Raw genomic sequence first — 10,832 nt, 5'->3', positions numbered from 1 at the left:
ATCATCCCAAATGAATGCAACTCCAAGACCCGGAGAAAGAATTGATCGCAGATTGCACTTGGCGGAATTCTCCGACTCCAGAACAGAGCAGCCAAAAAATATAGGCTATATCAGAGCTGTGTCTCGCTATGCCACGGTAAAATGCGGCGGCACAAACGCTGTGTCTGACAGAGATGCAAGTTGAAAATCTGCCGACTCTCGGTCAGGCGCAAAACTTGATTCCAACTAGCGCGACGGAGAGAAGCAACTGACCCGCAGCTTCTCAGTCGCTGTTAGTCGCCTATTTCTTCAAATCTTGAATATCCGCACTTCGTAAAAAAAACACGGCCGATGCATTAAATAAGCTAGTGGGTTCGGAGGGTTCTTGATGAAAACGCCATGGAGATGCGGAATGTGTAACATAGCGGAATCCTGGACACTCCTGGACACCCCTGTGTATGTTCCGTCATTGGAGCGGCAACACCATATAGGCACCATCATATAATCAGCAGAATGAAACCTGATGGCTGTTGAAAATAGCTCGCACGTGTGCGAGGGTGAGTGTTATTTCATGGAATGGCACGAGACAAGCTGCCAGCGACAGCGGACAATAATTCAACAGGCAACTTGGAAATCTTCAAATGATTGTAGAATGGCGGATGATGGGGTCTAAATCCCCTTGAGGGCTATGACGCGTGACGATAGAATGACAGACACTGGCATAACTGCAGTCAGTGATAGTAGACGCATTATGACTAGATCAATGGCAGGAGCAAGCGAACGCACGATACTCCTCGAAAGAAAATGACGAAACCGATATTAAATTCCCACGATTTATTTACACTTTGCAGAGGCTCCAACAACCAAGTGACCCACAACACACTATGGTGGTGAGCATTGGACTAATCGCATCAAGTAAACTGGTTTCATTGAGCCCTTTCAGAAAATATCTGTTCTCCAACATGCTCCTTCAGTACACCTACCTGCACGTCCTGGAGATCCTACGCCTACCACTCGCAATCTCGATCCTTTGATGCACCCATTTGCTCGCGCTCGCGAGCGAAATCGTGCTTTGAATGCTGCAAAGATGGACAAGCTGTTTGCGAAGCCCTTCGTAGGAGCTCTCGAGGGTCACATAGACGCTGTCGAGGTGTTGTGCAAAAAGCCTGGGTCGTTGAGTGCTGTTGCCAGCGGTAGTTGGGATGGGGGTACGTTAAGAAATCGACTTGACTGACAACAATTCATGCTCAAAAATTCCCTTCCTATAGGTGTGATGTTGCATAATGTTTCCGAGCGCAAACATATCCGTCGAATACAAGGTGCTCATAAGGGCAAAGTGTCGGGCCTTTGCTTTGCTCAAGACGACCGGCTGCTAAGCTGTGGTGTGGATAGCAAAATCAAAATTTGGGATGCGAGCCCGCAAGATGATATAACAGTCAGTTTCTCAGTTGGCAACTATTTTTTTTCGTGTATCTATCCTAGTCCATTTAGGAGCAGCGCCCGTTGAACGAATATCCTGGGAAATCACCATTCAAGTACGATGCTTAAAGATGCTAAGATCTACATCTGATTCACACTTACCTTTACAGCTCAATAGACCACCATCGTTCAGACCCACTTTTTGCTACAGCTTCAAACATTGTTCAAATATGGGATGAAACAAAGTAGGCGCTGTCCATGTCTATGACCGCATCTCAGCTGACTTGACATCCAGGAGCGCTGCAATATCCAATTTAACGTTCCCCACGTCCACCGAGACCATCACGTCTGTGCGATTCAATTTGAGTGAAACAAGTGTACTTGGCAGTATTGGCTCAGACCGAACTTTCACCCTCTATGATATTCGCACAGGAAAGGCAGAGCGTCGCATTGTCATGCAGATGAGCTCAAATGCACTTGCGTGGTCACCAACCTTTCCAACGGCTGTCTTGCTGGCATCTGAGGATCACAATCTTTATACATTTGATGTCAGGCAACTAAAAACTCCCACTCACATTTACAAGGGACACGTTGCAGCAGTTATGAGCTGCGACTGGAGCCCCACTGGAATGGAATTTGTTAGCGGTGGATGGGACCGAACAACCAGAATTTGGAAGGAGGGGCAGGGCACGAGACCAGAAGTGTACCATACTAAACGAATGCAAAGGTAAGCCTGTGTATCTCTGTTCGTTGGCTTGTTAAATCGTGAGACAATAAGGGTCTCATCATCTATTTTCACTGCCGACGCGCGCTTTGTGCTGACGGGTTCTGATGATGGTAATGTACGGATATGGAAAGCCAAAGCATCAGAAAAGCTTGGCATCATCACAGCCCGGGAACGCGCCGCAATCGAATACCGGGATACCTTAAAAGATAGATGGAAGCATGACAACGAAGTTGGCAGGATTCAACGGTAACAATTATTCCGCTTGGTTTGGAATGCACTCACTAGTAGCACAGCAACCGACACTTGCCAAAGCCGGTCTACCAGGCTGCAAAGCTCAAACGCACTATGCTCGATGCTCGTTCCGTCAAGGAGGAGCGCCGGCGGAAACATACGCGTGCCGGGGAGAGCAAACCAAACGCAGAGCGCAAAAAGGTGGTTATCACGGAGCAGACTTAATTGCACGCTCGACGATAGCCTATACCTACATTATGACCCCCTGTCTGCTGCTGCTGCTGATTGTTGCAACGATTTATGAATGGGTTGTAACCAATTTTGCAAGTTGCAACACGTCGTTAGTATCCTTCGGTATCCGGGCTGCGGTACACAACGAACATTAGATCTTGAGTTTGGGGTGCCGGTGAAGCTATGAAAATTTAAAGCTGCCACGTAGGCAGTCAAGGCTAATATTGTTAGTGAGAATATAGCAGCTATAGCTAGCGCACCAAGTCTCAGACAGTAAATTCTGTGCATACTGTGTAAATTTTACCACGCGCGAGAGCCTGCTACTGGCATATTATGTAATGGAAACTCATAGAAAGTCACGCAAGAAAGGAAATAATTTCCCGGTCTGTCATTCTACTTGAACCTCCTGCTAGTATGCTAATTGCCAATCGTGTTACATGCTGCATGATAAATTGGTAATGCTCTTGCATACCAAGAACTTTCAATTGGTTGCTATATGTTTTTGAATATATACCAGGAGTCTTCACATATGAACACCCAGAAACGCCTTGTCTATGCGCACCTTCGCTCCCGGGCCAGTGGCCAAACCAAGCATGACGAGTACTTCTACTTTCCTCCCCTGTGTGCTAGACTGACTAGGGTGGAAACTTTACACAGGAAACACCAATTTGTCGCTCACCTCCATCGAATCAATAATAGATGCTTGCCACCAGAGTTGTTGCTACTAATCTTTGAGCATGTTTACGCAGATACTAGTAGTATGTTGAACGGAGAGTGGATTGCATGTAGCTCGCAGTCTCTCACGCAGTTCCCATTTTCTCCCGCGGCCGTATGCAAGGCCTGGAGAGATGTTCTTGCGTCGATGCCACGCTTTTGGACACGTGTCATCATCAATCTTGACACTACCAAGCTTTCAGACGTCGCTACATACCTTCATCTCTCCCGAAAACTCGCTTTCGAAATCGTCGTCACACGAGACCAACAAATACTTTCTCATTCTCGCACAAATAATGAGGACGAGGGCGACAAAGCAGCCGCAGTCATGGCGCAGATTGTTCCCCCATCTAAATCGCTGCAGGGCTTTATGTTTTCAGCTTCTTTATAGCTCCTCTTTGCCTGCTCTTCGCCATCTGAAGGTCGTTGCAACCTCTCCTTGAGCGGCTGAAGCTGCAATGTGGGGTCGATGATGGGGAACATCCCCTCGTAGGCAGCGAAGTTCCCGAGCAATGGCACTTCTACGCTCCAGCGCTTCGGCACCTCTTTCTCAACGGGCGCAATTTCCGTGACGCTTGCGCCCTTGGTTGGGTCGAGCGACTTCCAAAACTTAGAGGATCTATGTGTTTCACGCTATTCCGGTGGCAAATTTCCAACAGGAGAGTTGCACCTGCACGACGTTTTGTTTGTCGTCGACAGACTTCATCACTGGTTTGGAACACTTCAGAAGCTGACTCTTCAAGATATCTTGTTTGATGGTATCCTCACGCAGCCGGACGGCTACGACATTGAGATCGAAGCTGTGAGCCTGCAGTCCATTAGCCTCTCGACGATCCGTGCCATGTTCATGTCTAAGACCGGACCAGCTCCACGCCTTGTACATATCAAGCACGAGCTCTCACCTAGTTTAGATCAAATTCGCTTGACTCAGGCTGGCACCCTCGTGCTGGAAGGTGCTTTCTCACGCATGGCTGATGCTATCAATATCTGGGACGGCAATTGTCTTTCCATCAAACACTGCCCCACCTTTAACGATCACACCATCTGGAACATTCACCGTCGTGGAATCCAAATAAACTCGCCTCTCCAAGCTGGACCCAACTAAAGATAGAAAATTGCACAGAGTTCTCCGCAGGTGCGCTTCTGGCCTTCCTCGATGCACGCGATGATGCGGTGCAACGAGCGTGGGATAGAGACATCACATCACAGGTCCACTTCAACAGCTTGCAGGTTTTGCAGGTACATGGCGGGCCCCCCATCTCTCCAAGGGACGCAAAGGAATTCAAAGAGAGGTTGCTCACCTTCGGTTGGCATGAAGCAGCCACAGGTATAACATATTAGCGGAGCATAGGTATGCGAGGGTCACCGTTGACACCCTGAGGGCGGGTGTGTTCTTTTTTTTTTACTGCAACTCATCTATCAGAAACTCGTAGAATGGCTACTATGTAGGGTACGTGGCAAATACTACTACTCTAGCTCAATTTTACCAGGGGGAAGCATGACGATAAGTAGGACACAATACATATGGATTGATCTCTACGGCGGGTTTCTGTTTCGCTCGAATCCACTCTTACGAGAGGCTTTGGATACTGATATAATACTGTATAGTGGCAATCATTCTATGTTACAGTTGATGAACCGCTGATTCAATTTTGTTGGACTCATGTGTACTTACGTTACGCGCAGGTCTGAATTTTGGAGGTCTCTGTCGGTGATCGGGAAAGCAGCTGATATCCGATCACGAGTTCAGCTTGAGGTCGTTGGCCGAGCTTGACCGTAGAGGTGGCCTATTGGCGCTCAAGCGCTCAAGGCCTATCAATTTTGTCAAGTGGTGTAGATCTTATCCTCACGCGAAGTCACTGCCACGGTCACCAAACTGTCTTGAATTTGGACGTGTAAGTTATAAGCTGTGTCATTAATTTTAGCTCCTTGCAATGCTACCGGCACCGCCTCGTCGAATACATGTCTTCCTACCATAGGAATGGTTCAATAAGTGAGACGGAGGAGCGCCGCGGTGATTCATCTAACCACTCGTAGACTTGATCTGTCTTATCAGATATATCAACCAGGTGGTGAATACGGTGCGATAATATTACTGTGGTCGTGATGGAGCTATCTGAACAGCCTGCTTCATCAATTTTGATTGAATTGTGATGAAGCTCACAGTCGCAATAACGACGGGCGGCGGCCTGATTAAGTTGGAGGACGGGAATAGAAAGTAACTGCCAGCCTGGAATACCATAACGTTGTTATCGAATCTTTGATTTGACTGTACGGCGTCCACACCAGAACACAGCCAGATGCCGCTAGCTATCTGATATGATGGGTGATGGGGGCGCAGCCTTGGTGATACCCTGGCTATCGGACGCACGGTCTTCAAACTTAGCACTGCAAACCTGTAGTTAAGTGATGTCGTGGGAATTCGTATGACTATCGAGAAACAATTGAATGCATAAATTGCCTTGTCCCGAATACCTTCTAATCCTACCGTGGCCCCCATCATATACTTTTCTTCTCCACAGCAGGCAGGTCCTCTCTTTCGTTATACACGCAGGTCGTTCTTTGTATCATCCAACTATTGGCCGGAGTAATACCTCATGTCCTTCAAACGGTCGTCCGGTCTTGATTTCAAAGATCGCAACCCATTCAGAGACCAAGACCCCTTTGTCGACGGCACAGGCGACTACGCACTACCAGACCACCTTCAGCGTAACAAATCAGAACGCCTTCGCCTTCAGGGTATCCAGCAACCTCTTCCAAATGCTGGTATTGCTGCACCCAAAGCTCCTGATGGTCCTCCTACTCTCGGTCAAAAGTTTGACCTGTGGATGATCAACGAGGGTGGAAAACGCCTTTTTTTCTCTGCTTGGATCTTTTTCCACATGCTCGTTATTGCATTCGGGTTCATGAACTACCAACTCAGTGACGATCTCACTGGAGCACGCGCAACGTTCGGCGTCACCTACGGTAAGCGTTTGGATATGTCGTATGGGTTCCCCTTCCTCTAATATTACCACAGCTATCGCTAGATCTGCAGCACTTGTACTGCACGCCGATGTTATCTTTATTCTCTTGCCAGTCTGCCGTAACTTTATCTCCCTGCTTCGCAGAACACCCCTTAACTCGTTCATCCCATTCGACAAGAACATAACATTCCACAAGGCAACAGCCTGGTCCATGGTAGTCTTTACTCTGATCCACATCGGCGCTCACATGCACAACTTTTACGAGCTTGCTCTCGCTGATCCAGATGCAAATACATCTGGTAAGCGTGTGCTCGTTTTCTTGCAAGCGAATTTTGCTACCGGTCCCGGTGCTACGGGTTGGATTATGACTGTTGCATTAGGTGTCATGGTCTGGTTCGCTATGGAGAAAGACGCCGTGCCAATTTTGAGAGGTTTTGGTACACACATCATTTGTTTGTTGTCTTCTTCCTCGCTTGGCAGTTCCATGGCATGTGGTGCATGATCAAGCCTGACAGAGAACCGTTTTGTTCCTTCAACTCTATTGGTGTCTTCTGGGTGCGTGAGCTTTGACAAGCCAATTGTGCAATGTCTTGACAACGATTTTTGTTATAGCGATACTGGCTCATCGGGGGCCTCATTTGGACATACGAGCGGATTTTGCGTGAAGTTCGCTCACGTCATAAGACTTATATCTCCAAGGTCATACAACACCCATCCAAAGTCGTTGAAATCCAAATCAAGAAAGAGAAGACCACTACTCGGGCAGGGCAATATATCTTTATTTCTTGCCCAGAGATCTCCTACTTCCAGTGGCATCCTTTCACCCTTACGAGGTAATTCAACTCTCTAGTCGGTTCTGCGAGGAAATGCTTATAATCTCATAGCGCTCCGGAGGAAGATTATATCTCTGTGCACATCCGTGTCGTCGGTGACTTCACCGCCGCGCTTGCTAAGGCCCTCGGCTGTGACTTCGATTCTAAGGATTCTAAGGATTCCAAGGATGTCGACGCCAGTGGTGGAAAGGTTATTGGCACGAACACAAATCCGCCACTCAACCGTGTGCTCCCTCGTATCATGGTTGATGGTCCGTTCGGTAGTGCCAGCGAGGATTTTTTAAATTATGAAACTGTCCTCCTTGTTGGTGCTGGAATTGGTGTCACGCCCTTTGCTTCGTGCGTATCACGTCCCTCATTTACTTCATGACATCATTTACCGTATGATTTCAGCATTTTGAAGTCGATCTGGTACCGCATGAACAACCTAAACAACTCCAAGCCTACCCGTCTCTCTAAGGTTTACTTCACTTGGGTCATTCGCGACTTTGGCAGTGCCGAGTGGTTCCACTCGCTACTGCAGGCTATTGAAGAGCAGGACACATCAAACCGAATCGAGATTAACATCTACCTCACTGCCAAGATCAAGGAGGATGACATGAACAACATTATAGTGCGCTTTACTCATTTTCTCGGTAGTTTCTGTACTAATTGTATTCTCCTTAGGTTCAAGATGTCGGTGCAGAGAAAGATGCTATCACTTCGTTGCGTGCTCCCACTCATTTTGGCAGGCCGAACTGGGACAGGGTGTTCGGTTCTATGGTTGAAAAGCATCCCGAAACTGATGTTGGCGTGGTTCGTAGCTCGTCGTTACTTTTAACTCATCCTCATCAGCTCACCCGTCTTTTTATAGTTTTTCTGTGGCCCTCCAGTTCTCTCCAGGCAGCTTCACCAGATGTCCAACAAGTACTCCAATCCAAAAGGCACGCGTTTCTTCTTCGGCAAGGGTGCGTTTCTGTTTTCGTTCCGTTGCCAGGCCCAACTAACATGTTTTGTGCAGAGAATTTTTAGGGTGGTCAGACCTTATGCTGGATTTAGTGCGGCTGCGTACTGTAGTAACTAGTTGCGTTGCTTTTGTTCGCTGTATATTACTATGGATATGAACAACCGGGATATAAAATGCAAGGGTCATCACTATCTGCGGGTAGATATACAATAGGGTATATAATCCAAAGTAGGGTGTTGCCACTATGATACAAAGTATATGAAACTAATGACCTTTAACTTACTACAAGTCCGTTGCTTTCCCGCACAAGAGACTATCGTGATGGAGACTCCAGATCTGTTTAAAACGAATCGTCGTCGCCAGGCGGAACCTATTCGGATTCTCTACTAACCAATGCGGCGGCGGCGTCCCCCACAATCTTTCATACGCGCTCATCACGTCTCCTTGCATGATTGGCAGCGTGAATGTGATCTCGTGTCGGCCACATGTGCACTGCTCGAGCTCCCCGGCCTCTACGAACGGTGTCTCCAATGCGCAGTAAAGCTCTTTCTCATCCTTGACACGGTACACCTGGCACCAAATATCCACCAGCTTACGCACAAAGTCACCCATGTTGCCCTCACTGCCATCAACGAGCACTACCATCAAACAGTCTGGGATATTCTCATGGTTCCATCCCGAGGGCTGCGCCTCCTCCAGGTCATCGTCCTTGCAGCGCACGACGTCGCGAGTCTTCTCCCATGGTACGGATGCGAGTGCCGAGCGGCTCCGTGCGTGTCGCTTCCGTGAGGTCCATACCACCGGCCGCGAGCGGATGACACGCCCATCCGCTCCCTTGCGCAACATGACCATGAGGTCAGGATGTCGGATGCAGCCGTTGACAAAGGCTTGTGCTTTAGGGTCGTTGAGAGATAGGGAGCCGTATATAGACAGGTTGCGCTTCGTCTCCTCCCACATCGGTCCAAACGACTGAGAACCGCTATCCGTGCAGACGATAGAGTGACGAGGTGAAGAGAGCGGTATGTCGCTGGGAATGAAACCAGCTAAGATCAGTTCTTTCGCTCCGTCGAACCCGTATTCGTACTTCATATACGATTGGCATAGGGCTGTCTCGGAGAACAAAGCAAATCGGGTCATGGCAATGACTTCGTCCACCTGGAGAACTGAAACATAGGCTACTGACTCTGGTATAAATACGTACCGTCTTACACGTCGTGCGGAGGCAGGAGTAACAATGGTACATTGCCATCATGTGGCCCCAGGCGTGCAAAGACCACTCCTCGCCGCTGGCCTCCTTGAAAACCTTGCCACCCAAGACCATCACGTAGTCGCCTTCCCCATTGGCCCGCAGAACGTCGTCCACCGCATCTCTGATATCGTGGACACACAAAGTCTTGATAGCATTCCAGATCTTTTCCAAGGTCACCAGGTCCAGGTTATCATCACTGAGAAGCGCCATGACACTATCGTAGCTCTGGGATAAGAACATAAGGGCTGGTTCCGTGAAAATTCCGCGGCGCACATAGGCATATATGACTTCTAGTCGTTCATCGTGGTACCTTGAGGTAGAAGGAGCACAGTATCGAGCTAGACGGGACCTAATCTTCTCCAAGAATTCTACAGATTTCTCGCGCAATACCGCCTCCAGAGGATCGTCCATAGTTGCACCCCGGTCGCTCTCTATGGAATGGAAGGACGCGTCATGACCAAGAGATTCGTCGCCATAGCCTGAGCAGTCGTCTGAATCGTGCAAATCGGGGTCGCGATCCAAGACCCAAAGCGCATTCTGTGCCTGTAGGATGAGTTGATAGGCCCGTGTCTCGACGTAGTACAGGAACCTTTCGACTTCAGCACGTTTTTTGATAAGGGATTCCCAAAAGGCTTTGTGACCAAAGTCCTATTGTCCTACACATGAAGTCAGATCCAAAATTCCACCTAGAATCTCATACCATGTCGTTTCTATCATGAAAAAAATACGATCAATGAAGTTAAGTGATCCTGGAGACACCACTCACCCAAAAAAACGCTCAGAGAAGTAGACCCGAGCTTCTATGCATCTTCCGCCGTCACTCAGTGGATGACAGTGAATTACAACTCATAAAGGCACCTGTTAACAGATTGTATTTCAACTCAAGCCTCAATCATTCCATTCCTTGAGGAGCGGAAGGGCGGTGCACCCCAAAATTGTCGTGACATCGCTGCACGCCGGGTTATCCACAAGTGTGTCGAGTAGTGCATGATGCGCCTTGTAGTTTGCATACAGCTTCAGTCGTTCCTAGAACGAGATTTAAACTGCCGACTTAACCCCATAATGCAGTACCGCCGCCATGTTTGAGGAACTGACCTCATTATGTCGCGGGCACCAAAGTGGACCATCAACAATCGGCATACTACACTGTATACCAGCAGAATATAAGGCAGGCAGCAATCACGCTTTTTCTTGGGCGACCTTGACATGGCGTGAGGTTGGCGTGAAGGAGAACTGAGGTCGGGATCGACGTCTGATTTGGTTCCGGGCGACTGCAGTCATGTGACGAGTGCCAACAGGCCGACTTAGGTTGACTTGAGCTATTTTACATCTCTCCGCTGTTTACCATTCTGACCAGCCCTCAAACTCTCCCACATATCAGCTTTCCCAATCCTCTCTTCTATGAAATACTCGCCCGTCCGAGTCTGCGTCCTTTGTAGCCTTTGCTGTCGCTTCCAGTGGCTAATGCCAGACTAGCACAATGGCACATCCAATGCTGTGTGAACTATTCTTCTTCCGTGCGTGATTTCATGCGCTA

At 48.4% G+C, this 10,832-nt stretch overlaps 4 protein-coding genes across 4 annotated transcripts; 3 read left to right on the top strand and 1 right to left on the bottom strand.

Annotated features, from left to right (window-relative positions):
• The first annotated feature begins 827 nt into the window (after window positions 1–827).
• On the top strand, window positions 828–2,947 carry EDB93DRAFT_1114954 (WD40 repeat-like protein). Its single transcript, XM_041448261.1, has 8 exons — window positions 828–869; window positions 923–1,187; window positions 1,248–1,414; window positions 1,471–1,514; window positions 1,569–1,643; window positions 1,694–2,125; window positions 2,177–2,371; window positions 2,419–2,947. The coding sequence occupies exons 1-8, from the start codon at window positions 864–866 to the stop codon at window positions 2,579–2,581; spliced, it is 1,347 nt and encodes a 448-aa protein (XP_041313032.1). The 5' UTR covers window positions 828–863; the 3' UTR covers window positions 2,582–2,947.
• A 36-nt stretch (window positions 2,948–2,983) lies between these two features.
• On the top strand, window positions 2,984–5,119 carry EDB93DRAFT_1114949 (uncharacterized protein). Its single transcript, XM_041448260.1, has 7 exons — window positions 2,984–3,075; window positions 3,129–3,187; window positions 3,245–3,641; window positions 3,682–3,723; window positions 3,746–3,892; window positions 3,918–4,362; window positions 4,413–5,119. Exons 1-7 carry the CDS (start codon window positions 3,025–3,027, stop codon window positions 4,640–4,642), a joined length of 1,371 nt encoding a protein of 456 aa, XP_041313031.1. The 5' UTR covers window positions 2,984–3,024; the 3' UTR covers window positions 4,643–5,119.
• Window positions 5,120–5,898: 779 nt separating this feature from the next.
• EDB93DRAFT_1245102 (NADPH oxidase B) lies at window positions 5,899–8,111 on the top strand (the record flags this gene model as incomplete). The annotated part of the gene is made up of 9 exons (XM_041452276.1): window positions 5,899–6,268; window positions 6,321–6,682; window positions 6,748–6,822; window positions 6,880–7,100; window positions 7,152–7,439; window positions 7,494–7,713; window positions 7,767–7,895; window positions 7,954–8,047; window positions 8,101–8,111. The coding sequence occupies 9 exons, from the start codon at window positions 5,899–5,901 to the stop codon at window positions 8,109–8,111; spliced, it is 1,770 nt and encodes a 589-aa protein (XP_041313030.1).
• A 217-nt stretch (window positions 8,112–8,328) lies between these two features.
• On the bottom strand, window positions 8,329–10,435 carry EDB93DRAFT_1245101 (uncharacterized protein; the record flags this gene model as incomplete). The annotated part of the gene is made up of 3 exons (XM_041452275.1): window positions 8,329–9,201; window positions 9,248–9,943; window positions 10,391–10,435. 3 exons carry the CDS (start codon window positions 10,433–10,435, stop codon window positions 8,329–8,331), a joined length of 1,614 nt encoding a protein of 537 aa, XP_041313029.1.
• Window positions 10,436–10,832: the final 397 nt, after the last annotated feature.

The sequence above is a fragment of the Suillus bovinus genome, assembly GCF_016758785.1.
Source record: "Suillus bovinus strain UH-Sbo-P2 chromosome Unknown EDB93scaffold_2, whole genome shotgun sequence".
Classification (NCBI taxonomy): domain Eukaryota; kingdom Fungi; phylum Basidiomycota; class Agaricomycetes; order Boletales; family Suillaceae; genus Suillus; species Suillus bovinus.
The sequence above is the reverse complement of the archived record's forward strand: the minus strand, read 5'-3'. Positions and strand labels throughout refer to the sequence as shown.

What these genes read in the sequence shown, in the direction of transcription:
- EDB93DRAFT_1114954 (XM_041448261.1), top strand. An exon ending in CAGCGGTAGTTGGGATGGGG is followed by an intron (nt 1,188 to 1,247) that starts GTACGTTAAGAA and finishes CCCTTCCTATAG; the next exon opens with GTGTGATGTTGCATAATGTT. An exon ending in CCTGGGAAATCACCATTCAA is followed by an intron (nt 1,515 to 1,568) that starts GTACGATGCTTA and finishes TTACCTTTACAG; the next exon opens with CTCAATAGACCACCATCGTT.
- EDB93DRAFT_1114949 (XM_041448260.1), top strand. Translation starts at nt 3,025, where the DNA reads ATGCTGCATGATAAATTGGTAATGCTCTTGCATACCAAGAACTTTCAA. An exon ending in ATACCAAGAACTTTCAATTG is followed by an intron (nt 3,076 to 3,128) that starts GTTGCTATATGT and finishes ATGAACACCCAG; the next exon opens with AAACGCCTTGTCTATGCGCA. An exon ending in CCGCAGTCATGGCGCAGATT is followed by an intron (nt 3,642 to 3,681) that starts GTTCCCCCATCT and finishes TTATGTTTTCAG; the next exon opens with CTTCTTTATAGCTCCTCTTT.